This window comes from Bos taurus, chromosome 4 (genome assembly GCF_002263795.3).
Source record: "Bos taurus isolate L1 Dominette 01449 registration number 42190680 breed Hereford chromosome 4, ARS-UCD2.0, whole genome shotgun sequence".
In the NCBI taxonomy this organism is placed as follows: domain Eukaryota; kingdom Metazoa; phylum Chordata; class Mammalia; order Artiodactyla; family Bovidae; genus Bos; species Bos taurus.
The window spans coordinates 48064618-48091310 of record NC_037331.1 but is presented as its reverse complement, the minus strand read 5'-3'; the positions used below and the strand labels follow the sequence as shown (position 1 = coordinate 48091310).

At 40.6% G+C, this 26693-nt stretch overlaps 1 protein-coding gene and 2 long non-coding RNA genes across 5 annotated transcripts in view; 2 read left to right on the top strand and 1 right to left on the bottom strand.

Moving 5' to 3' along the window:
- Positions 1–7127, bottom strand: part of LOC112446374 (uncharacterized) — a 62400-nt gene extending 55273 nt beyond the window's left edge. For all 3 annotated transcript variants that reach the window (XR_003034340.2, XR_003034338.2, XR_003034339.2), the window contains exons 1-3: positions 4738–7127; positions 4178–4285; positions 3675–3718 (exon numbers count right to left, since the gene is read on the bottom strand). This is a non-coding gene — a long non-coding RNA (uncharacterized lncRNA). The remainder of the gene's footprint in view (positions 1–3674; positions 3719–4177; positions 4286–4737) is intronic.
- LOC132345085 (uncharacterized) overlaps positions 1–25208 on the top strand; it is a 46179-nt gene extending 20971 nt beyond the window's left edge. Inside the window, exons 2-4 of the long non-coding RNA XR_009494213.1 lie at positions 10521–10675; positions 18906–19039; positions 24710–25208. This is a non-coding gene — a long non-coding RNA (uncharacterized lncRNA). The remainder of the gene's footprint in view (positions 1–10520; positions 10676–18905; positions 19040–24709) is intronic.
- On the top strand, positions 2802–4139 carry LOC112446373 (large ribosomal subunit protein uL22m-like). The gene has a single exon (XM_059885857.1). It carries the CDS (start codon positions 3247–3249, stop codon positions 3523–3525), a length of 279 nt encoding a protein of 92 aa, XP_059741840.1. The 5' UTR covers positions 2802–3246; the 3' UTR covers positions 3526–4139.
- Positions 25209–26693: the final 1485 nt, after the last annotated feature.

The window sequence follows — 26693 nt, the reverse complement described above, 5'->3', positions numbered from 1 at the left end:
TCACATCCATACATGACCACTGGAAAAACCATAGCCTCGACTAGACGGACCTTTGTTGGCAAAGTAATGTCTCTGCTTTTCAATATGCTATCTAGGTTGGTCATAACTTTCTTTCCAAGGAGTAAGCGTCTTTTAATTTCATGACTGCAATCACCATCTGCAGTGATTTTGGAGCCCAGAAAAACAAAGTCTGACACTGTTTCCACTGTTGCCCCATCTCTTTCCCATGAAGTGATGGGACCAGATGCCATGATCTTCGTTTTCTGAATGTTGAGCTTTAAGCCAACTTTTTCACTCTCCTCTTTCACTTTCATCAAGAGGCTTTTTAGTTCCTCTTCACTTTCTGCCATAAGGGTGGTGTCATCTGCATATCTGAGGTTATTGATATTTCTCCCGGAAATCTCGATTCCAGCTTATGCTTCCTCCAGCCCAGCGTTTCTCATGATGTACTCTGCATAGAAGTTAAATAAGCAGGGTGACAATATACAGCCTTGATGGACTCCTTTTCCTATTTGGAACCAGTCTGTTGTTCCATGTCCAGTTCAAACTGTTGCTTCCTGACCTGCATATAGGTTTCTCAAGAGGCAGGTCAGGTGGTCTGGTATTCCCATCTCTTTCAGAATTTTCCACAGTTTATTGTGATCCACGTAGTCAAAGGTTTTGGCATAGTCAATAAAGCAGAAATAGATGTTTTTCTGGAACTCTCTTGCTTTTTCGATGATCCAGCGGATGTTGGCAATTTGATCTCTGGTTCCTCTACCTTTTCTAAAACCAGCTTGAACATCTGGAAGTTCACGGTTCATGTATGCTGAATTCTCTATTACTATAATTAACTATTATTATTTCCCGAAGTTCTCTCTGGGAGTCTTCAGTAGGAAGCATCTCTTGATGTTTCTAGCAGCTCTGCCTGCCGTTGTTCTGGTAAGATCACTTATCTTTACTCTGGATAACTGCCATCCTAATTGATTCTATTAATCCTGGTCCCACCTAGATTCCCAAGCACTGTGTGAACATTTAACTCAGGCCTGGCCAGTCATACAATATTTCATCCCTCTAAAAGCAGTGATTGGTTCAAAGTGTGGGCCTGGGACTCAAGAAGGGCCAATCAGAGTTCTTCTTTGGTCATGACAAGGAGATTCTGGAATATAGTAGTCTGTGTTTATGCCAGGGCTGCCAAGCTGAGACAATGGAAGCTTTGTGATATAGGCAGCCATCTTCCCTGTCTGCACAGAGGAAGCCCATCTGAGATGGGAAGCAGTAAGGCTAACACCCAAAAGGAAAAAGAACTGAGAGATAGTGTGGTGGGGTAGGGAGGAGAGAGCGAGATATGGGCCTATAACTTTGAGTTTTGGGGGCTGGCAACCCTCTGTCAGCCCCTATCCTGAACTTTCCAGGTCTGGGAGCCCACAAAGTATCTTTTTGCTTAAGGTGGTTTGAGCTCAGTTGTTGTCACTATAACTAAAAGACTCATGGCCAGGATGCCCTTTACATTCTATTTGTCCTTCTCCCTTCTCTTCCCTCCCTTCCATTTCTTTCTTCCCAGATCCCTAGTGACAAGGCTCTTGTCCTGAACTGGGACTGTCAGACTCCTACTCTGCAAGACCCATCTCTTTCCTTTTCTTGGTTCTGGAGTCTTCCACCTCTGGCTAATTTTCCTAATTTTCTTTGCTGGGATCACTAGCTGTGACCTAAAACCTTCATTTCTTCTTAAATCTCTCCTCCACCCCCCTTTTTTTTTCACCTCAGACAACTTCTCTGTCTTCCTGTAAGCAGATGCATCAAGTTTATTTTTTCTTCTTTGCTTTTCTTCTGCATCTTTGCAGCTGGTACCTTTATGCCCTTCTTCTCTTCTGACATTAATCTTTGGATATCTGCATAAATGTGTTTCTTTTTACTATAGAAAACACTGCTGTTTTATCTTTCATACCTGAAACACTTCCTGACTATGCATTCCTCATCTCTGGCTGTTCCCAAAACAAGTCAAATTATTGGTCCCTAAATGAAAACCACCAGCAAGTACCTAATTTCCCTCTCCTCACACCATCAGTTCGGTTTCTCACTTATTCCTTTAGCCAAGCCTCAAACCAATACATTTATCTAGGGCTGTTAAAATCTCAGAGGTATTTAAAGGCAAGTTTAGCTCTTACTTAGATTGTGATTCCAATTGATAAATGTAGAAGGAATGAAGAATACAGAAAGTCAACATTAGGCCAGTATCTAGTAGTAAGTGTTATAGGTAAGAACCACTGATGTATACTAAAATCAATGAGCAAAGTATAAGGAGAAACAGGGTATTTGAATAGTCTCAAAGAATCTCCCCACAGGATATATATTGGTTATATAGGAGAAAATTATAACTTCACACTAGAGAAAGCTAGAAGACACCACCTTAACCAGATGATCAAGATGAACATCACCACTAGTAAGACACATCAACGTCAAATGATGCACTAAGTGTACAATATTTCTTCTGAGATGTTCTTGCCAAAAGTGTACAACCTCAGCTGAATCATGAAACATTATCAGGCAAACCCAAACTGAGTCACATTCTGTAAAATAACTGGCCAGTCCTCTTCAGTAGTGCCAAGGTCATGATAAGGAAAGACTGAGGAACTCATGCAGATCAGAGGACATGAAGGAGCCAGGGCAACTGTGAATACATTTGACCCCAGATTAGATCATGGATGAAAAAAGGATAGGAGAGGACAAGGAGGAAAATTTGACCAACATCTACAAATTAGGTAATGCTGTTATAAATGTTAATTTTCTAACATGTCTTCCCCTCTGTGGACAGTTCAGAGGAGCTTTCCATCAGTTCTTCAAAAGGTCTGGGCAGGAGAAAGCACCAGTTGTCCTTAGCAATTGTCAGCTCAGTTTCATATCCTTGTGTTGATTCTCTTTCCCTCCCTGTTCCCCTTCCCTGTCCTGCCCTATTGCTCCCCAAATCATATTCCTAAATAAGCAACTTATAAGTCCCAGGAAAGATGGTGGCTGCAAAATCAGAATGTTTGGATGTGTTATGGATGTGAGGGAGAAGCTGATCTTGGGGCTTCTTTAATCTTACAACATTTCACCCTAATCATATATCCACACCAGTGCTTCTCTTGAAATTTCTCGAAAATGGGAGAAAAAATTGTGTATTCTTCACAACTACCTGGAGAACTTTCTCAGATACCAGCTGAAATCTACCATTGTTGAAGACAAAGTACAGCAAAGATGTGGTATTTGGGAAAATTGATATGAGGAATGTCCTTTGACCAGGCTTTGGCTCAACTGGAATTCAGTGACCAAAAAACAGGGGCCCCAATAATGAAAGAGGTTCTCTTAAAAGCCCAAGATATAGCAGTGGGAGATCACAATGTGGAGTTCAGATCCAACTTATATATGGCTAAGTCCACTTCAGGGCAAGGCCAGTACTTGATACACATTGATATCAGCATGGAGGTGGCTTTGGGATCATGGGATTATTTTGTGAAGTTGGTGGATGGCCCCTCACCTCCACGTGAGGCACCAAAGACAGTGTAACCCATACCAAAGAAGATATTCAGGAGCTTCGAAACCTGACCATCACATTCACACTGTATGATGGGGAAATTGAGAATCCACAGTATATACTTTACTATTGGCTTTCTAAAAACAAACAGAATTAGTTTTTATGAAACAAAACAACTTACCAGTTCCAAAGTCTTCATTTTTCAGAGAACCAAGGCCAAGATACCTTCCAATAAAACAATAAAAGGACACAATGTTGAGACCATCATGGAAGCTCCAGGACGTCTGATAAGATTCTCTTCTGGTCTTTGTGCTCTCTGTCCCTCTTGCTCTTCTTTTTAATGGAAGGCTAAAATGGCCAGTCCTTTTTGACCAGTCTGCCCTAATTCTTCAACTTTCCTCTGCTTGCCCTCCTCTTCCTGGCTCCATTTGTAGCTGGTAGCTCATCTTCACTAGGCTCCAGGCCAAAGCCAGCAGAAAACTGGCTGCTTAAACAGCCTTCCTGCTCTGGTCAAACAAACTCCCCCTGGTTGGCTGCCGCTGCCACTGCCCTTGCCACTCTCCTCTCTTCTAATCTCTGCATATCTGCGTTCACATGTAGCTCTGGCCACCCTTCCCTTCTGACCAGTAAAACTTTCACCGCACCCACTACCACCCCCCCCCCCAACCCTGCCCCACTCTGTACCTTCAGGCCTTGCGGCTTTCCTCCAGAGCATCACCATCAACATTTTATCAGCTTCTTTTCACACAGTGCCACTCAGGCACTCATGCTCTTTGAACAAGTGTACCGATGCTGTGGGGCAAATAGGGAAATAATCAGAGAAGAAATAGTCCCTGAGGGTTGTCTGTTTGACTTCTTCAAGACAACAATAATATATTGATTCACTTGGAAAATATTTTTTCAGCGCCTAATAGTGCTTTGGTGCTGGAAATACAGCAGTGAGTAGAACAAACAAAAGGCCCTGCCACATACAGCTTACACTTCAGTGAATAAGGATAACCGAGTGACAGAAGTGGGGCTGAAGTGCTACATCTCTCTTTCCCTCTTTTTTTTATACCTTTTTTCCTGAATGGCAGGCAGAGCACTCATTCTATATCTTAGAGCTAAACTTTATTAGTCTCATGACTCAAGATTAGAATTTGTGTTTGACCCACTACCCACAAGCCACCTAGGTTCTCTGTTGCAAGAAAGGTTGATACCTAAATGGTCTTCAGCTGTAAACTACTAAAGGCTGTTGGACCTACCTTTCCCTGCCTCAGCTGGGACCGCACAACCTGAAGGGCAGAAATTGTCTCTTGGAGCAGGAGGGAGGCTCAGTTCTCCAGTGTTTTCACTCTGAGCTGCAGCTCTTTTTCATTGATGCCTTTTCTGTTTGTGGTTTTGAAAATATTTGTCACATTCTCAGCTCTGTAACTTAATATTTATTATAACAACAGAAGAAAAGTCTTCCTTACATAACAGCCTGCTTTAAAACCATTGCTATTCTTAGTGGAGAGACAGTTAGTTAATGAGACCATGAATACCTGTGATATCTGCATTGGAAGCCGTTCAGCTTCAAAGATGGGTAAGCTGGTTCAGAAACGAGGCCAAGGGAGAGACAGTCTTTCTTATTTCCCCTCATTCCCTGCAAAGATAATGGAAAATAACTGGTTACTTTTTCAGTTTGAGGTGCTCTCTCTTTGGGAATTTACTGTTGTTGTTTTTGAGGATAAAGGAATTTGTACTGCAGGCTCCAGGTATAATGCTATCTAACTTTTCTGTTTCAAACATAATCTTGGGGAAGGGCATTTCCATTTCTCAATGGGATTTTAACAGTAGAGAACTCTCCAGCTGACTCGGCTTTACAAGATTCATCTTTCCAGGGCTTACATTCTAACTACCCAAGATGATTTGGGGGGTGGAAGATCTCCATGAGGGAGATTTGGTCCTTGGAAATTTACCTTTACAGATCACTTATGTTGGATTAACAATTATCTTTCTGTTATTAACAGCTTCTTAAATATAAATATTTTCTGGAAGGAGGTGTAGGAAAGGAAAAATTATTTTCTCTCTATCCTTCTAGTTTCTTGGCTGAGAATCCCTAGTAATGAAAGACATATTAACAAGAGAAAAACAAATGTAATTACATATGTACCAGGTACACCTGTGTACACATATGTACATTACATATGTACCTGGTATAGCATGTAATTACATATGTAATTACATGGTGTACGAGGTCTGCCATCTGCCCTCCTGCTACAAGGTACCTTTTGAAGTGAAGTGAAAGTCACTCAGTTGTGTCTGATTCTGCAACCCCATGGATGGTAGCCCGCCAGACTCCTCTGTCCATGGAATTCTCCAGGCAAGAATACTGGAGTGGGTTGCCATTCTCTTCTCCAGGCATCTTTCTGACCCAGGGATCGAACCTGTGTCTCTTGCATTGCAGGTGAATTCATTACCATCTGAGCCAAGAGGGAAGCCCACAGGGTATCTTTTACATGGGAGATTTATCTCTCTTTCAGGAGGTCATATGTAGGTCAGACTGTTCTTCTTGCACCAAATCTCAAGTACCTTAAGTCAAAATAATCAGGATGCCAAAGTGGCATATTAGGAGGTGAATTAGGAGGTGAATCCCCACAAAGGTAACAAATTGCTTTTTTTATGCAATAGTGAGTTCTGTCACATTAATTTCCTCAACTTGAAAGAACAGAGCAGAATGAGCCTTGACTATCTCTCTTTTGGGGAGGGAGGTAGAAAGCCTTGAACGCTATGAGGGATAAGCATTGAGACAAGGTATGAGAGTCCCAAGGACAAAAAAAGGGCCTGGGTGGCCTTGTGTGATTATCAAGGATGTCAATAGGGTGATGTTGGGAGGATAGGGGAGGCCCTGGGGATCTTGCCTTTTCTGTCCTAAGGATTTTTGTGAAAAAGTTTAAACTGAGAGAGTTCTTTATGTAATGTTCTAAGGATTTTTGGTTTTTGATTTTGTTTTCTTTTTAAAAAATTTTATTGGAGTACAGTTAGTTTACAGTATTACTTTCTGCACACAGCCAAGTGAATCAGTTATACATATACATATATCCACTCTTTTAAAGCTTCTTTCCCATATAGATCATTAGAGAGTAGTGAATAGAGTTCCCTGTGCTATATAAGTAGGTCCTTATTAGTTATCTTGTCCTAAGGATTTTGATGGCTCTCTTTCCTCTGTGGATATGTGTTGCTGCTTCTGGGAGTGAACCCCCCAGAATGCTACTCCCCAGGGTAAACTGTGTCTCTCAACCTTTTTACTCTGAGTTAGTCCAGACCATAGAAGCTTATCTGAGTTTGAGAATAAGCAATACTGTAATGGCAATTTGGCTTATGTATGGCTAATTTAACTTTGGTTTCCTCCAAAAGAAATGAAAAAGGCTAGCACAAAGGTTATAAACAAGGTAAGTTTACCAGAGTGCGAAAGCGTTCTCCATTATCTCCCTTTATCTTCTAGATGCCTTTCTAGAGTTCAGGGGGCTTGACTGTCTGCAAAAATGCCTTTTATTCCCCAAGTCAGAAAAAACTTACTCTTGCAAACAAGGCAATAATTTTACTACCCAGGAAGTTGTTTCTCTCAAACTGCTTATCTGGGTTTACAGCCTTGAAATTCTTATTACATCAACCCAGGGACAAAGCTCCCCTTATCTGTACTTATGTTTCTGGGCTGAATTTTCCATTTATGTCCTAGGGATGATGACCACCACACATTCCCGACCTTCAAGGGGTGGGATGCACTTCTATGAATAAGAGCAACTCCTAGAGGGGACTTAATTGGACAAAGAAGAAGGAAGGTGTATCTATTGCCCTTTCTGGAATGAGGGAGCTTCTAATGCACCCCACAAGAGAGGGAGAGTTCCTGGCAGTATTTCTTTTAAAATTTACACTTTTAGGGTTAATAGAACATGACAAAACAAACTTACATACAGGTTGTTTTATAAAGCTTAAATTAGTTTCCCATTGCTATGACATGTACTGGTAGTAAGGATATTTATAATAAATTCTCTTTAATTTCATATATCTCAATTTCAAATTCTTGAATTTGCAATACTTTAGGAACACAGATTGCCTTTAAAATTGTGATTTTTAGAGCTGATTTGTTTTTCATATTGACAAACTTTTAAAAAATACCTTCAGCAGTCTAGGAAATTATCTTTACTACTTAGAGGGTAAAGCCTTGAAGACAGTTTATCTTCTTTATAACTCCCCTGTCTTTTTGGAGCAGGTTGTGATTGTGGGTGGATTATTCTGATACTATTGCTTTGTCTCTGCAGTATTTTGCAGCTGAAAAGTTTTCTCTGTTATCATTAAACATGTATCCTTGCTAAACATTTGATGGTAGTTCTCTAGATATAAATGAGTTCTTTAGATTCTATTATTTTAGGTCAATAGCTCTTACATTTTAGCATGCATTAACATCACCAGGGCAGATTTCTAAAATGTATGTATCTGAGTGTTACTCACAGGGCCTAAGACTGAGTAGCCTGGGTGGGAACCCAAGGAGCTGCATTTTAAGCTTTGCCTGAGAGCGTCATTCTGGGGGTAAATCAGTGCCTTAGAGCTGATTTCTCAACCTCAGCACTATTGTCATTTTGGTTGGATGAATATTTGCTGTGGGAACTGTTCTCTGCATTATAGGAATCCACCTGCATGTGGGAGACCTGGGTTTGATCTCTTGGTTGGGAAGATCCCCTAGAGAAGGGAACGATTACCCACTCCAGTATTCTGGCCTGGAGAATTCCATGGACTCCATGGGTTCACAAAGAGTCGGACATGACTGAGCGACTTTCATTTTCAACTTTCAACTAGCCTCTGCCCACTAGATAAATGCCAGGAGCATTCCCACCCATCGTGGCAAATAAAAATGTCTCCAGACATTTTGCTCTTCCTCATTCAAACATCCTAGCCACTGAAGCATTCTTAAGAGTGTTGGATTCTTATGGGACTCTGGTCCAAACTTAGTTTTCCCAGAACTCTGTAGGATAAAATTTATCTTTTGTCATGGAGGGCTCAAGCTAAGGGCTCTCAAACCCTTTTCAGCCCCCAGACAATTCTTATTCGGCTGTATTTTTCTTGTAATTATTAAAATTAGTTGCTAATGTTTATAATTTGGGGTAAACCTATTTCTGGGTTTGCTTGAAAATTCAGAAATTCTGACCACACCAGTTCTCATTGGTGTGAGGTAGGAACCAGCTGGACCAAGGGAACAGCTGCAGTAGAGACCCAGTAGTGCTCTCCAGTCTCCTGAATCCTCAGTTGGCTGACCTCACTTATCCATGTCTGGCTCCTAGAGGTACTAGATTTGCAATTCCTGGTTTAAAAACTCCATAACTACTGACTGAGAATGGGGCACTCCATATAGAATAATTTTTCTAGGGTTGGCAGCATTAAAAAAATTTTTTTTAAATGTATGTATGTATGGCTGCTCTGGGTCTTCACTGCTGTCCTTGGGCTTTCTCTGGTTGCAGTGAGTGGGGGGCTACTCGTCACTGTGGTGCACAGCCTCCTCACTGTGGTGGCTTCTCTTGTTGCAGAGCATGGGCTCTAGGGCTCAGGGCTGCAGTAGTTGTAGCACTCAGGCTCAGTAGTTGTGGTTCAAGAGCCCAGAGCACTGGGCTCAGCAGTTGTGGTGCACAGGCCTAGTTACTCCTTATCATGTAGGATCCTTCCCAGACCAGGGATAGAACCCATGTTCCCTGAATTGGCAGGAGGATTCTTAACCACTGGATCACCAAGAAGTCCACTGTTCGTTTTTCTAAAGAAGAATAGTTGATTTATAATATGTTTCAGCTGTACAACATAATGATTAATATTTTTTATAGATTGTACTCCATATGAAGTTATTATAAAATATTGGCTATATTTCTTATGCTGTATATTACATCCTTGCATCTTATTTATTTATATGTTATTTTTATTGAGGTATAGTTTACTTACTATATTAGTTTCAGGTATACAATATAGTGAATCAAATTTTTATAGATTATACTTCATTTATAGTTATTATAAAATATTGGCTATTTTTCATGTGCTGTACAATATATACTTTTAGCTTATTTATTTTGTACATAGTAGTTTGTACCTATTAATCCACTACCCCTATCTTGCCCTCCCACCCTTTTCCCCACTGATAATCACTAGTTTGTATCTATGAGTTTATTTCTGTTTTATTATATTTGTTTTATTTTTAAAGTTCTACATGTAAGTGAAAACATACAATATTTCTCTTTCTCCGTTTGACTTATTTTACCCTCCATAATACCCTCCAGGTCCATCTGTGTTGTTGCAAATAGCAAAATTTTCTTCTTTTTATGGCTGAATAATATTCCATTTTGTATGTATATATATGTGTGTGAGTGTGTGTATACATGTTTAAAATGTTATTGAATCAGTTATGTCTGACTCCTTGCCACCCCATGGACTATAGCCTGCCAGGCTCCTCTGTCCTTGGAATTCTCCAGGCAAGAATACTGGAGTGAGTAGCCATTCCCTTCTCCAGGGGATCTTCCCAACCCAGGGATTGAACCAGGGTCTCCTGCATTGTGCACACCCACTTCTCCTTTGTCTAGTCCCTGAAAGTGGTTCATTTGTCTATCAAGACCAGCACTTGACAGTGATTCAAAAAATATATGCACCCCAATATTCATAGCATTATTTACAATAGCCAAGATATGGAAGGAGTCTAAATATCCATCAACAGATGAATGGATAAAGATAACCACTTTCCATAAAGAAAGAAGCAGGTATGTGATGCACAATTACATTTACTCTACCTTATCCTATTCTCTTGTGTGACTAACAATTTCATATGTGATGATGAGAAACTTGGACTTACGATTGATTTTAAAAGAAAGGTAGCTGAAAATACTGCAGGTAGGGGCTTGGCTGGCTTCTGGACATGTGACTGTTCATTTACACAAGAGCCTGTGTGTAGAAGGGCCCTGCACTTCACTTAAGGCCCTGCTGTTGCCATCTTGAATTCTTTTTTCTTTAATTTACTGTAACTCTATTGTAATAGCAGAAGACTAGAAACAGGGAAAAAGTCTATCAGCATGGAGTGGGTGAATAAGCCACACAGTGGAGGACTCTGAGGCTGAAAAAGGAACGAGGAAGATCTCAACATATTGCTGCAGAGAGATTGATTGGAGTGGGTTGTTCTCTGAATAATGCAAGGTGGGTGTCCAAAATGGGCAATGTTCACTGGTTTATCATAAAAGGATTTAGCTGAGGAACAGCCAGGTGGAAGAGAAGCATAGGGCAAGGTATGTAGGAAGGAGCGTGGAGCTTCCATGATGCACCATTCTCCCCAAATCTCCATGTATTCACCATCCTGGAAGCTCTTGAAATTCTTAATTTTTGAACAAGAGGCCCTGCAATTTCTTTTTGCACTGAGCTCTCTAAGTTATATAGATGAATCTGTCTGGAGGATGGGCTTTTACATTTTATTTAATTTTATTATCATGGGAGGTGGAAGTGTTCAAAAATACTAAGTTTAGGAATATATTATTGTAAAGAGAAACAGGTCCTTTTCTCTTGACGAGATTGGAATACATTTATCCAAGAAATTAACAGGCAATCCCTCAAAATCAGCTTCATATAGGGAATTTCTAGGAGGCAAGGAAACAGAAGAAAAGAAGGCAGTATGAGAGTGTGGAGAATCTGAGTATAAATGGATTCTAATGAATTTAGACAAACCACATAATTTCTTCAAGGCTTAGTTTCTTTATTTGTAAAATGAGGGTAATAGTTCTGATGTTATAAAGTTGTGAGGTTTAAATAAGATAGTGTGTGACCATCTTGTACAGTGATTGGCACATAGTAAGTCCTCAGGACATGACAGTTATGTTAATTTGGAACTTTGCTCTCAGGAGTCTACAATCCAGAAGAAGAGATAGATGTATCAAGTCATGACAGGGAAAACTGGTATATTATCTTAGGCTGTCATAACAAATATCACAGACTGGGTGGCTTAAACAATAGAAATTTGCTTTCTCACAGTTCTGGAGGCTAGGAGTTAAGATCAGGGTACCAGCCTGGTCAAGTGGTCAAGTTCTGGTAAGAACTCTCATCCTGGCTTTCGAACAGCTGTCATTTTGCTGTTGTCCTCACTTGGCAGAAAGCTCTGCTGTCTTTTCCTTTTCTTGTAAGGACACCAGTTTTATTGCATCAGGGCTCTACCCCTAAGACTTCATGTAATCTTTTTTTTTAATTTTATTTTATTGAGGTATAGTTGATTTATTATGTTGTGTCGATTTCTTCTGTACAGAAAAGTGATTGCTGCTGCCTGCTGCCAAGTCGCTTCAGTCGTGTCCGACTCTGTGCGACCCCATGGACTGCAGCCTACCAGGCTTCTCCGTCCATGGGATTCTCCAGGCAAGAACACTGGAGTGGGTTGCCATTTCCTTCTCCAATGCATGAAAGTGGAAAGTGAAAGTGAAGTCACTCAGTCGTGTCTGACTCTTAGCGACCCCATGGACTGCAGCCTACCAGGCTCCTCCATCCATGGGATTTTCCAGGCAACAGTACTGGAGTGGGGTGCCATTGCCTTCTCCTGAAAAGTGATTAGTTATACATATATAAATACACATATATATTATTCTTTATGTTCTTTTCCATTATGGTTTATTATAGGATATTGAATATAGTTCCCTGTGCTCTACAGTAGGACTGTGTTGTTTTCATTTAATCTTCATCCTTAAAGGCTGTAGCTCCAAAATATAGTCACATGGCGGGTTAGAGTCCCCCATATGCATTTTTTAGGGGGATACAATTTAGGGCATAACATCTGGCATAAGTACAACCAGGGCATAGATGAATGACCAGCTCTGCTAGTAGAGGGAGGTCAGAGGAGGCATCACAGAGGAGATGATTTCTGAAATGTATGTAAAATGTTTTAATCAAAGAAGTGTATGCTCAAAATAAGTCAAGGAGCAGAGAGGAGTATATAATAAAAAACAATAATCTCCCCACCTCTCTCTAGCCTCAGGTTCACTTTCCATAGTTGATGCTAGGGAGTGAATGTTTGTGTCCCCTCAAAATTCAAATTGTAACCCTAATCCTCAATGTGATGGTATTTGAAAGTGGACTACTTCGGGGTTAATTAGGTCATGAGGGTGGAGCTGTTAAGATGGGCTTCAGTTCAATTCAGTTCAGTCACTCAGTCGTGTCTGACTCTTTGCGACCCCATGAATCACAGCATGCCAGGCCTCCCTGTCCGTCACCAACTCCCAGAGTTCACTCAAACTCATGTCCATCGAGTCGGTGATGCCATCCAGCCATCTCATCCTCTGTCATCCCCTTCTCCTCCTGCCCCCAATCCCTCCCAGCATCAGAGTCTTTTCCAATGAGTCAACTCTTTGCATGAGGTGGCCAAAGTACTGGAGTTTCAGCTTTAGCATCATTCTTTCCAAAGAATACCCAGGACTGATCTCCTTTAGAATGGGCTGGTTGGATCTCCTTGCAGTCCAAGGGACTCTCAAGAGTCTTCTCCAACACCACAGTTCAAAAGCATCGATTCTTCGGCGCTCAGCTTTCTTCACAGTCCAACTCTTACATCCATACATGGCTACTGGAAAAACCATAGCCTTGACGGACCTTTTTTGGCAACATAATGTCTCTGCTTTTTAATATGTCATCTAGGTTGGTCATAACTTTCCTTCCAAGGAGTAAGCGTCTTTTAATTTCATGGCTGCAGTCACCATCTGCAGTGATTTTGGAGCCCCAGAAAATAAAGTCTGACACTGTTTTCACTGTTTCCCCATCTATTTCCCATGAAGTGATGGGACTGGATGCCATGATCTTAGTTTTCTGAATATTGAGCTTTTAAGCCAACTATTTCACTCTCCTCTTTCACTTTCATCAAGAGGCTTTTTAGTTCCTCTTCACTTTCTGCTATAAGGGTGGTGTCATCTGCATATCTGAGGTTATTGATATTTCTCCCGGGAATCTTGATTCCAGCTTGTGCTTCTTCCAACCCAGCGTTTCTCATGATGTACTCTGCATAGAAGTTAAATAAGCAGGGTGACAATATACAGCCTTGACGGACTCCTTTTCCTATTTGGAACCAGTCTGCTGTTCCACGTCCGGTTCTAACTGTTGCTTCCTGACCTGCGTATAGGTTTCTCAAGAGGCAGGTCAGGTGGTCTGGTATTCCCATCTCTTTCAGAATTTTCCACAGTTTATTGTGATCTACACAGTCAAAGGCTTTGGCATTGTCAATAAAGCAGAAATAGATGTGCTTAGTGCCCTTATAAGAAGAGAAAAAAGAGGAGAGAACTTTCTCTCCCCATCACCCTTCCTCTTCCCTCTCCCTCTGCTGTCCCTCCTTTCCCCTCCCCCTAGCCCATGAGGATATAGCCCTCAACAAACCAGGAAGAATACTCTCACCAAACACTGGATCTGCTGGTATCTTGATCTTGAATTTCCCAACTTTCAGAAATGTGAAAAATAATTTATTTTATTTAAACCTACCAATGCCAATGTATGATATTCTGTCATAACAGCCGGAACTAAAGACAATATTTTAAGATGTTTCTGTTTTAGTTCTCATATTTGACATTCTTCTCTACCCCTTCCAATGCTAGATGTCTATCTTGTTGTTTCCCCCCTAGTTCTTCTATTGGTTATCTTTTTGACTTAAAATGATTTACTTGCACCTGTTTGTTTTGTCATCACTTTTCTGTGTTATCTATCGACTCCCAGCTTTATAAAAAGAGAGTCATGTTCCATTCTTTTCTCTAGCTTTCCTCCTCCTGCCATGGCCCGCCTTCTTTATTTTAACCTTTTACATTATCAAGATTACCAATTTATTTTCTGTTCTGCTACTACAGTCGAGTTTTCCTTACAAATCAAAAAAAGCAGCTTTTGTGTTATTAGGGCTGTGCAAATGCTGGTCTAAGTTACATGCTTGAAATACTTTCACTTCTTTACTGAGCCAAATGATATAAACTCAGCACCAGTAGGAGGATATCTTTTCCTCAAAGTCAAATGGAGTTCTCTTTTCTTACAATTTAGAAAATTTTAAAAACCATTATATACTTGAGTTTGCTACATATTTAGATGTATTTTTCTTGTGGAGTTTTATTTTTAAGTTTCTAAATGTCTCTCTCTTTTCTCTGTTTTTTCTTAAAATATTGGCTTGGAGAAATTCTACTCCATCTTACCATCTGTCTTAGGCCAGGCTGTTATATCAGCATATCGTAGACTGGGTGGCTTAAACAACAAAAACTTATTTATCACAGTGCTAGAGGTTAGAAGTCCAAAATCAGAGTGCCAGTACCCCTGAGTGGAGTTCTGATGAGGGCCCTCTTCTGGGTTGCAGAGTACAACTTCTTGTTGTGTCCTTACATGGTAGAGAGCAGAGAGAGGAAGCAAGGTGTCATGACTCTTATAAGAACACTAATCCCATTCATGAAGGCTCTACCTGCATGATCTCATCTAATCCTAATTACCTCCCAAAGATTCCAACTCTGAATACCATCATATTAAGGGATGGGATTTCAACATGTGAATTTTGGAGGCACAAACATTCTGTCCATACAGCATCTTTTCCATCAGGATCACCCTCCTAAAGACCTTTCTTTCTTCCAGAGAACTCCATCCTTCTGCTTCTACAGGAACTGCTTATTTTCTAGGCCTGCAGTACAGCTATCATTCTGGGAATACTTGAACTTCTTTCCTTTACTGCTCCTTTGTGGTGCATCTACTGTTTCCCAAATTCCATATTTTCTTTCTTGATTCTGTTCCTCATTTTGATAAAATAGATCAAGAAACATCTTAAGAATGGCATAAAACTAAGATATAAGTGTCTCAAATTATGTTTCATTAATGCATTTGATAGTTTGATTGGGTGTAGTATTCAAGGATAACCAAAACACTGAAATTTTCAGTTGGTTTTGTCCAGCCCTGTTTTTATATATTCATGTTACCAACATCCCACAAAATGTCTTAAGTGTATACCATCAGAGTGTGGATAAGCCATTCATACTAATGAGTATCCCATCACATTAGACACTCAATAGATGATGACCAGCCACCATATCACAAGGGCAGAGTTTCTCACTGGAGACTGTAACCAGTGTGCACAACTCAGCAACAAATCAGTTTCCAGGCACCGAACTTACTCCAACCCAATTTCTCTCAGAGTCTTTGTCATTCCTTTCTGAAGTGGTCCCGTTGCCTCTTTTTTCCCCTTTCCTGGATCCATCTTTTATCTAGGCTTTTGAGTAGAAAAACTAGCTCTGCAAACATGAAGATATATCTTTTCATCTGATTCTTTGTCTAAAGGCTTTTTATTTTTAATTTTATAGTCTTTGTTGCTGCTTCCAAAGTGGGTGACTCATGCTTACCTGAGTAGAAATATGTGGAAAAATATAGACCCTTGTGGTTCACATTAAGTAAAGAGGTTAAAGAAATGCATAGGAAATACACAGATTAATACTTCAAGATATAATCTTACCACAACAGACTGGAAATTATTTGCCGTTAAACTTTTGAAAGCATAACTCTATTGCTTTTCAACAGCCACTGTACTAATGAGAAATTAGATGCCAGTTTGGCATGTTCTCTTGTGGCTGACTTGTTTTGGAAGATTTGAAGATGTTCTTTTTATGCCTGATGTTAAATTTCAGAGTAACATGTTTAGGAATAAGTATTTTTAAATTCTTGAATTAGTTATTTAATAGATCCTCTCAACTGGAAGGTTTGTGACCATTTAGCTTTAAAAGATTTTCATTATTTCTTTGCTAATTTCCTCTTTTTTTTTTTAAGAGTGGATATTTTATTTATTTCTTTTTCTTTTTTTTTAAATTTTATTTTATTTTTAAACTTTACATAATTGTATTAGTTTTGCCAAATATCAAAATGAATCCGCCACAGGTATACATGTGTTCCCCATCCTGAACCCTCCTCCCTCCTCCCTCCCCATACCATCCCTCTGGGTCGTCCCAGTGCACTAGCCCCAAGCATCCAGTATCGTGCATCGAACCTGGACTGGCAACTCGTTTCTTACATGGTATTTTACATGTTTCAATGTCATTCTCCCAAATCTTCCCACCCTCTCCCTCTCCCACAGAGTCCATAAGACTGTTCTATACATCAGTGTCTCTTTTGCTGTCTCGTACACCGGGTTATTGTTACCATCTTTCTAAATTCCATATATATGCGTTAGTATACTCTATTGATGTTTTTCCATCTTGCTTACTTCAATCTGTATAATAGGCTCCAGTTTCATCCACCTCATTAGAACTGATTCAAATGTATTCTTTTTAATGGCTGAGTAATACTCCATTGTGTATATGTACCATAGCTTTCTTATCCATTCATCTGCTGATGGACATCTAGGTTCTCTTTATCATCGTCTCTGTGCTCACTTGAAAGTTGATTTGTTGAATGCAAGACTTGCTGAGTTAGTCTTTTCTCAACTTTAAAAAAATTTTATATTGTGGTAAAAACACAAAAACATAAACTTGTCTCAGCTTTTATCTCTTTTAAAATCTCTATTTATTCTAAGACCCAAGCAACACCTTGACTTTTCCATTCTTTTATTGTGTTTTTAAAAATATTAGTAACTAATAATTTCTAATGGTTAATTCTATTTTTTTTCCTGCTCCTTATTGATAGTACCTTCACCTTGGTTTACAGATAGACAATCTCTCTGAAGATGTTAACTATAATTGCTTTGTTTCCTGAATTATTTCTGTTTTCCAATTACTTATCTTGATCTTGCTTTCTTGTTGCTGGTTTTCTTCCTATGCCTGGCAATCCTAAATTGTCTATAGAAGAAGGAGAGACTAAATAACAAATGTGGCTTTCTTCTGCAGTAATGTAAGGACTCTTCAAGGTGACACACGGCATGGGGTAACACTGAGAAGGCAGGGCTGTGGCTCATAGTCTTTGCTCCCAGATGAGCAGAATAGGGACTGTACCTCAATCTATGGATCCTTCCAAGCAGTTGAATATAAAGGGTTTCACTTACAGACGCCATCATCCACATTAGAAACCTTAGCTTCTGTCAATTAGTTCATGTGGAGTTAGGTAGGTAAAATGGTTCAAGTTTGAAAATACAGTACAGATCTTCCTGGATTTAACGAAGAGGGGTTACATACTGATAAATCCAAAGTAAGTTGAAACTATCATAAGTCAAAAGTGCATTTAGTAGCCCTAACCAACTGAATATCATAACGTAGCATAGCCTGAACATGCTCAGAGCACTTGTGCATGCTAAGTCACTTCAGTCGCGTCCAACTCTTTGCAACCCTATGGACTGTAGCCTACCAGGCTCCCCTGTCCATGGGCTTCTCCAGGCAAGAATGCTGGAGTGGATTGCCATGCCCTCCCCAAGGGATCAAACCTGCGTCTCTTACGTTGCCTGCATTGACAGGCGGGTTCTTTACCACTAGTGCCACCTGGGAAGACCCCAGAACATTACATTAGCCTACAGTTTGACAAAATCATCTAACACAAAGCCTATTTTATAATAAAGTGTTGAGCATCCCATGTCATTTTATTGAATATTGTACAAAATAAAAAAAGAAGGGCAGTTGTCCAGATAGAGTGGTTGTAAGTGCATCAGTTGTTTACCCTCATGACTGGGAGCTATGCTTCTGATCTGACCAGCATCAAGACAGAGAGAGAGAGTTTTGCACTGCTTATCGTGCCTGGAAAAGATCACAGTTCAAAATTCAAATAATGGTTCCAACTGAATGTGTGTCACTTTCACACCATTTTAAAGTCAAAAAATCCTAAGTCAGGGACTGTTTGTATATACCAATGAGGTTTTTCCAGGGTGAATGCTTTGTTTTAAATTAGTGAGATTTAAACTATCTTTTTTCGGAGAAGGCAATGGCACCCCACTCCAGTACTCTTGCCTGAAAAATCCCATGGATGGAGGAGCCTGGTAGGCTGCAGTCCATGGGGTTGTGAAGAGTCGGACACGACTGAGAGACTTCACTTTCACTTTTCACTTTCATGCATTGGAGAAGGAAATGGCAACCCACTCCAGTGTTCTTGCCTGGAGAATCCCAGGAATAGGGGAGCCTGGTGGGCTGCCGTCTATGGGGTCACACAGAGTCGGACACGACGGAAGTGACTTAGCAGCAGCAGCAGCAACAGCAGCAACAGCAAACTATCTTTTTAAAATAGGATTCAAAATAGTTTTAAAATTTTGAATATGAATTTACTTGCAATCAAAAAACTACAAAATTAGAGTGTATAGATGAAAGACTATATTTAATGGCATAATTGGTTTCTTTAAAAGAGTATTCACCAATTCATATTGGGCTTCTACAGCTGTTCAGGTAGACATTTTTGTAGTAATTAAACTCAAATTCTGGAGTCCTTACCCCCTTCCACTTTTATCTGAATGTTGTTTCAGGCTATATACCTAGCTTTATTTTATTTTTAGGCTGCACTTCAGAGCTTGTGGGATCTTAGTTCCCTGGCCAGAATCAAACCAGTGAAAGCAGCAAGTGGATGGACCACCAGGGGATTCCCTGTGCCAAGCTTTTTCTGTCTCCAAATTAAACATTTTATTTGTGTGTATGTATATATTTACATATATATTTATACTCTATATAAACTATGTCTTTATATTTTCACCAATTAGTCCAAGTAGAGTTGAGTAGCTTCAATGGTTCCACTTAAAAAGGAAGTAAAACTCTAGTACATCCTAAAGAAAAAAACATTTCCCAGCCTTTCAGCTTTTCCTTAGTTTCTTCTTCCTTCCTACATGGAAGTTTAATAATGGTTCAGAAAATGTCTGTTCAATCAATTCTTTTCAGAATCCATTATGGGAATCCTGAATCCTACCCAACTTTATTTTGTGTCTACATTGCAAAATTTAAGGCAGTAGGATTTTTGTGGCCCCAAATGGGTATATTGTCCTTTTACTTATCTGGGTTGCCCCTACTTAAGTCCTAGACTTTAACTTTGGGTAGATCCCGGGGCATGTCATATCTTTTCCTTCTTGGGGTTACTCTGGAACCTGAAGAGAAGACCCTGCTAACTTCACAGAGGATACTGGCATTTTCTCCTTTGTGATCAGCATGACTCTCAATATGGTGAGTCAGGTTCAACAACCCCAGACTCATTCAGCAGAATCTTAAGACTCCTCTTGAAACAGAACAGGCTCTATCTTGAAAGCAGGACTCCATCTCGGGCTGGACTGTGGACTTTGAGTTATATGCCCAGTATCTATGGAAACAACATACCATCAGGAAAGCCAGGCCCCCAGAAGAAGAGCCCCAGGGCTCTCCGTTGCCTAAAAGAATATCCTAATTATCTGTGTAACAAATAGAATCATATATTCTATTATGCTTATTGGGGTATGACCACAGTCCTATGATAATTGTCCACTGTTAACTACCTAGGCTTAAGGCATATGAATCACGGGTTAACTTTGATTGTATCTTTCTTTTCCTGTGTTCAGATTAGTTTCATGGAATTTGGGGAAGTGGGTTTGGGCACGTACACTTAGGGTATATAAGGTTTTCAGAAAAACCTGGTCGGGGTCCTTGGCTAAGAGGAGACTCCACCTTCGGTCCGCTGGTATAATAAACTGCACTCCACTATCTGCATTGTCCTTCTGAGTGAGTTTATTTCCCAGAATGTGTGGCTACAACACTCTCATTTAGATGGGATCCCCAGTTTCCTGGAGATGGCGAAAGCCCACCCTGGAGTTCTCCAAACCTTCCAATGGCTGCAGGGCCCCTCAAATGCCCCATGTGGGCCACTCCAGTCTGCTGTCTCTTGAGGGTGGAGGCTGAATGCTGAACTCACACTTTCCACCCAGAAATCTTAACGGTGCCCCTGCATCCAAAAACTAGCAGGCTCTGCCTCACCCCAGGAGGTGCACATGCTGGAAGCAGAGTTAACGGTCCAAGGGCCTGGGAAGGTGGAGCCCAGACCTCAAATATGTTCCCACTCCTTGATGTGCCCAACCCACACATCTCTCTTGAAATCTATGGATTTGTCACTGGCAAAGCCCTCTGGAATCTCTGGGGAAAATACAATGGAACCTGGGCGATAAGGTCTAACCTCTTCTTTAGGGCTTAGTCTAGTTTCAGTTGCCTGGAGGGGTTAGTGTGCAGAGGCCTTGCATCTAACACATTGCATTAGAGTTCCCAGCACGGAACTGCTGCGCCTGACACTTCAGCTGGCGGGGTGGGCCTTGTGGAGAAACACAGCCAGAGACATGGCAATTCAGGATGCTGGTGGCAGCAGGCTGTGTGCAGAGATGCTGTGCCAGGTATTTCAGTCTGGAGCTGTGAGCAGGGTTCCTGTGCCAGACCCAGAACTCTGTCCCTTCCAGCTCCCTAAAAAAGCAGCACCCCCCTCAGCCTGTCTAGGGGCAGAAAGACACTTGTAGGGCATAAATTAGGAAGGGAAGGTAACAGGCTGAGTGGCCCAGTTTAACTTTTTTTTTTACATTCTGTTTCATTTTCCTAAACTGATCCTTTGTTTCTGGATGGTAGTTTCATTCCAGGCTAAAACTTTTAGAAGAACTTAGGTCCCCAGCTCCTTTCCCCTAGTAACCTAAAGAGAGTAGATGGCCTCTCAGTTCAGTTTAGTTCAGTCACTCAGTCACGTCCGACTCTTTGAGACCTTATGGACAGCACTATGCCAGGCTTCCCTGTCCATTACCAACTCGCAGAGCTTACTCAAACTCATGTCCATTGAGTCGGTCATGCCATCCAACCAGGTTATATAAAGTGCATGTTCCCTCTTCCCTTCCATTTAGTAGAATTTATCTGAAAATGAATAAGTTAGGTGTCAAATCAGGTACATTCATGCAATAAATGTTCAGTTCAATAAATAAAAGCATTTTAATAGAATAAATTGAAATAAATTCTCTAACTGGTCTGTTTGCTGCCTTCACAGACGGACCCAGTGGACCTATGTTCCCCTCTGCACCCTCTTGCTCAGCCTCTGCTTTATTCTCCTAACCCCTCAGCTGCCTCTAGTCCTTCCTCTCAGTTTAAGAGACAAGCATTCACCTAGTGGGTAACTGGTGATGGACATGTGGTAACTAGGGCAGGAGACAGACTAGGACAATAAGGAAGGTGGCTACTCTTAAGCAACCAACGATGCCCCTACAACAGCATTGGACAGTGGCTTGGCCCAGCTCACTCTCAGAACCCTGCTAAGGAAGAGATGGTTTGTGAATTTATTACTGTCTCCTCAAATACAAGCTGGAATCACTTGCAAATCTGAAGAAATGTAACACTGTACTCAGATATGTTGCCCACCTGTTGGGAGCTTCAGAGAGGTTGCTCTTAAGAAACTGAATTAGGGTACCTGGCAAAGAGTTATTAAACTATAAAATCAACACAGCACAGAATGCAAAGCTGTTTAAAAGATGTTTCCTCCCCCACTCCCAGCCCCAGTTCACAAAACTAGACAATAACCCAACTGATGTTAAGCAGATCCAAAGAAATAATATGCAAATCAGGAGCATGGTGATCACCTTGGGAGCATAGGAAATTGAGTCATCAGGAACAGTTAGCAAGGGCCTCCAAAGCATTGTCCTGGGGAGAGGGAACAATCCTCTCCCACTGGCCAGACCAATCCCATTTTGTAGGTAGAAGCTTCAGGCTATCTCAGCCTGATGCTATTAAGTACTGGATATGTCTGCAGAACTCTTTGTTCTGATTTCCTGCTCTCCAGGCAATCTCTGATCATTATCCGACTTCCTCTTTGGTTCTGCCTACAGAAATGAATCTGTTACAAGGGCTTTTAGCATCCTGTTCCTTATAATGTTATTTTTTTTTTTAATTGTTTAATTGTAAATAAACAAAATGGCATTTTGACCACTAGATTATTTGGCTTCCCCTCTAGGTTGACCAACCAGGCAAGAAAAGGCTGATTATATAATATGCATGTTCCTGTCTCTCTGAGTTGTACTTCTCATTATCAGTGAATGATCTGGCATTCCCTGTTGGGGGTTTTGTGGATGTGAGTCTGCCCCTGAGGAGATGAATCTACTCAGGGAGCACTTGGGTCTCAGAACCTGGAAGGGGGAAGGCCTGATTCTGGAATGAGGAGAGTTCCCTTGGTGAGGACACAGCCCACAGAGGCTTGTTTCCTATGTGATAAACACATATGCTTCTAGCTGCTGCTACTTTACCATTTTTAGAAAAAGATAAAATGTTCAATTCATAATGGAAGATACAGCACTTACTGTGCATGGCATGCCCAACATTAACTTCTGGGTTTCTAGAACAAAAGAGTGGCACTATTTCCCCTGATAGTCATCCTTTAAAACATTCCTGTTAACTTATGTAAAATAAACATGTAAAAATTTCAACTTAATATCCTGGTGCAGATGAATTTATAATTCAGCCTATTGATTTTAAGAAGGGAGAGGAGGAGAGAAAATGAATGATTTTTAACCCTAAACTCACCCTCTCCTATTCCTCTCCAAGCCAGAGGCAAGATGAGATTTGTGCCAAAAGATGGGAAGAATTTCCATCCTGTTTGGATTATGCTGAGATGCTTTTGGAAAACATGTAAAAGAAGAAAACAGTGGCAGGAAAGCACAATACCCTGTTTATTTCTCTTTTGGATACACATTTATAAACCCTCAGAACCATGCCCCAAGAAAGTAGGATTTCCAATTTGAAGCAAGCAGAAGCAGTAGCTTTTAAAATAGAACAGCAGGATTGCTGGGAGGGGATTCTATCTAGTGATAATGGCTGCTGTTTCCATGGCAATTGCAAGCAGAAGTCATATTCACCTGCGACACTGGCATCTCTGCTCCTTTTGTTCAGGATGAACTACCATTAAGTAGCAGACAGCACTGGTAGCGAAACACACACTGCGGTGAACTGGATGCCACCTCTCTGTGTACAGATCTTTTGTCTGTAATGAATCTGCAGTTCCCTAAATCCTTTTGTTGTTAGCATAACAAGAGAGAGCTTGAAAAAACATAAATTCTGCTCTGAAAATGTTTGCAGTCTCACCTGGGCCGAATTTTTCTGAGAAAGAGTTTTAAGTCTTTAATTCTCAAATCCAACAATTCCCAAACCCTCCCATGACTCAGAAGCCCTAACTCTGCAAAATGCAAATTCAGAGGTGCCACCACCCAGAAAATCTGATTTAGTAAGCCTGAGATGAGGCCCAGGACTCTGAATTCTTAATAGGTACCCTAGCTAATTCAGATACAGATGGTTCAGACTAGTTCTAAGAAGCCCTGTTTCAGGATACTGTTTCCTTAATGGAAAATTATGAATTGAATCTCAAGGGATTTCTTCCACGAGGAGACTACTTCGAATGTATTCAGGCCATGTAGCTTTAGTCAGGCAGCAAAGTGGTTTTAGAGTAGTCCTGAGCTTTACGCTGTTTGCTTAGGGGCTTGGTTCATTATAATTAAGTGGCAGTACTCCCCCAAAGGGCACCCCATGCCTGCTGTTTTCATCTAGAGAAGAGGCAAGGAACACTCTTGTGCAGCACCTGGCCAGCTGGCTTCAGAGGAAAGGCTGTGGAGCTGTTACTTCCAGGTTCAAGACAAAGAGATGAAGTTCTTATTGCGTTCTGCCCTTCTCATAACAGTGTGGGTTGCAGCTTTAGGAAGGCTACAGATTCACAGCTGTAGCTATGAAGGGAGAAAGTGTCCATTTGAATTCCTGTTCTCACTAATGTGAGGTCCCCACTCCTTGGACGCATCTTCTTGTAGCAACCTTTTCCTTCATCCTTCTATTTTTCTAGCCTCTCAGCTTTAGATGTGCAAAGACAACCTTTCTCCATTGCTTTCATTCAGTTTCTAGGTTGCCCTAGATGCTTCTCTTAGCCATATTCTGTTTGTTAAATACAGAATCCTCACAAGCACCTGCCTCCAGGGACAGCCTGGGAAAAACGGTCTGGCAAAGATAGGAAGCCTTTCTGTGCAAAGCCAGCATGGAAGGCAGACAGAATCACAGACAGTGGCTCAGGTTGAAATTCAGAATATCCTAAGTGAAACTTTGCGGGAAGATGCTCCCCTTGCCCCAAGCCCACAGTCCTCAGTTTCAGAAATAACTTCATGTGCACGTGCCAAAGCACTGCAGGTGGTACTGATGCTTTTGTTCAAATGTAGTTTATCTTTGAAGGGGAATAAAGTAGATCTGAATAAAAGTCCTATTTTTGGAAAAGTAAGTGATGCACTGATAGATATTTGCAATGTGAAAACGCTTTCCTCAGGCTTTATCCTCAGTGACTTAACTTTTCTTACAGCAGGAGGAGCCCACATCACAGAGAGGACTTGGTGACCGCTGCGTCACTGACATTTTGTGGCTTTTCTCATTTTCACAGAATGGGAACAACAGGAGTGGTTTCCAGAGCGATGAAAATTCAAAATAAAATAACACATAGGCAATTGCTGTCAACCGCTTTATTTTTTAATCTACTAATTCTTGTGAACTGGCACCTCTCTTGCTGACAACCATAGAGCCAGCTTTGTAAACAAGTCATAGTTGAAGGCAGAGCACAGGGGTGCTGGACTATTATCCTTGTCAAAGGAACTCCATGGAGTTCTACTAAGAAGGTGAGAGTAACAAGAAGCAGTAAAATGTGGTAGTTAAGCTTGCAAGATTTGGCACTGGGCTGCCTGAATACCAATCCATGCTCCTCACATACTCAGAGACTCCTTGTTCATAAAATGGGAACCATGAGAGCTACATCCTGTGATTATGGTGAGTATCAGGCAAGGGGATGCTGTTAATCTTCTAGCAGAGGGTGGGCATGTAACCAAGTTTGCTATTCTAAATGTGGAGAATCAAATGTGTGATTTGATATCACTTCATGGAATACTTGAATTTATTTGGAAGATCAAGGAGACAGAGCTGTCAGCACATAGACTGGAAGAATTAGCTCTCTGGTCACCATCTGTGTCTATGGGATGGAGCCTGGAATTAGCCACCATGAATCCCTTAATCAAGCAAATGGGAGAGAACATGTCAATAGCCTTGGACTTGGCTCTAGTCATTCCTGCTTCCCGTGGACTAGGACCTCCCTTTCCTCTACACCCAACTTCCATTACCAGATCCTCTTTAGCAGATCTTGTGCCTCGCCACTTTAATATCCAAAAGGCCTATTTCTTCTCAAGATCTACTCACTGTCTAATGTAGAATGAGGGGACACTATGCTTCAATAGAATCATTTCCTCCTTTGCAGTTGAATAAGGTGGAGAGATTTGAATAAACAAGGACAGATCAGCTCTCCTTGATGCCTCCCATCCCTTCAGCTCTTCATCTCTTCTCCGCTGCCTCATATTCCTTGAGTGGAGTCGAGAATGCTCAGGGCAATCTCGTGGTGAGGAAAACAGATGCAGTCCCTGTTCTCATGGAGCTTACAATCTAGAGGGAGAACAAGCACAAACAGGTAAAAGACAAATAATTTCATGTTGTTGCAAACAGTCTCATGAAACACGCAGTTACATTAACTGTTAGAGTAACACACAGTTACAGTAACACACAGTTACTAGAATTGCTTATGGCTCTAGTTGCTTTCTGGACTACAGAATTAATATGAACAATTTTAAAATAGAACATTATCATTTCCTTTATATATATTCTGTCTTTCTCTACCATCTTGAAAACTTTGAGCTACCACAAACAAGTGTCAAAGATTTAAAAAAATTCTCAACATTGTAAAAAGCTTAAAGTGTGTATCACAATAGCAAAGGAAAGTTATAATATTCAATAACAGATATACATTATGTATTTAGCATAGGCAATTATTAAAGATACAGATGTAACCATAATTTTAACCTTTTAAATGGACAAGTGGAATCACTGCACTGGTTGTTAACATCAGTTGCTACACTGATCATCAGCAGGAAGAATAAAGTATTTTATCTCATTGATAATGTTTATGTTGCAGAAAAATGCTACAATGCTAAACAATAATATAATTACCAATTAAAATAAGTATTGCAACAAAATATGAATATATATTTTAAATTAATTGTAAAAGCTAAAGAATATAGGGTAATTTTTAAATTACTAGAAGACTAAAATATTCCACTAACATGTTTTAGTTAAAAAATAATAATTTTATGTTATATCAAGGGCTTCAAAGGAAAGAAAGAAGAGCTCAAAGAAGAGGGTTGTGGAAGAGAGTCAGGGCTACTTTAAATACAGAAGGTGAATCTGTGGGTGGTGAATCTAAGCTGAGAAAAAGTTGCTTCTTTTAAAGAAGTTCTCAGTGAAAAAGCCTG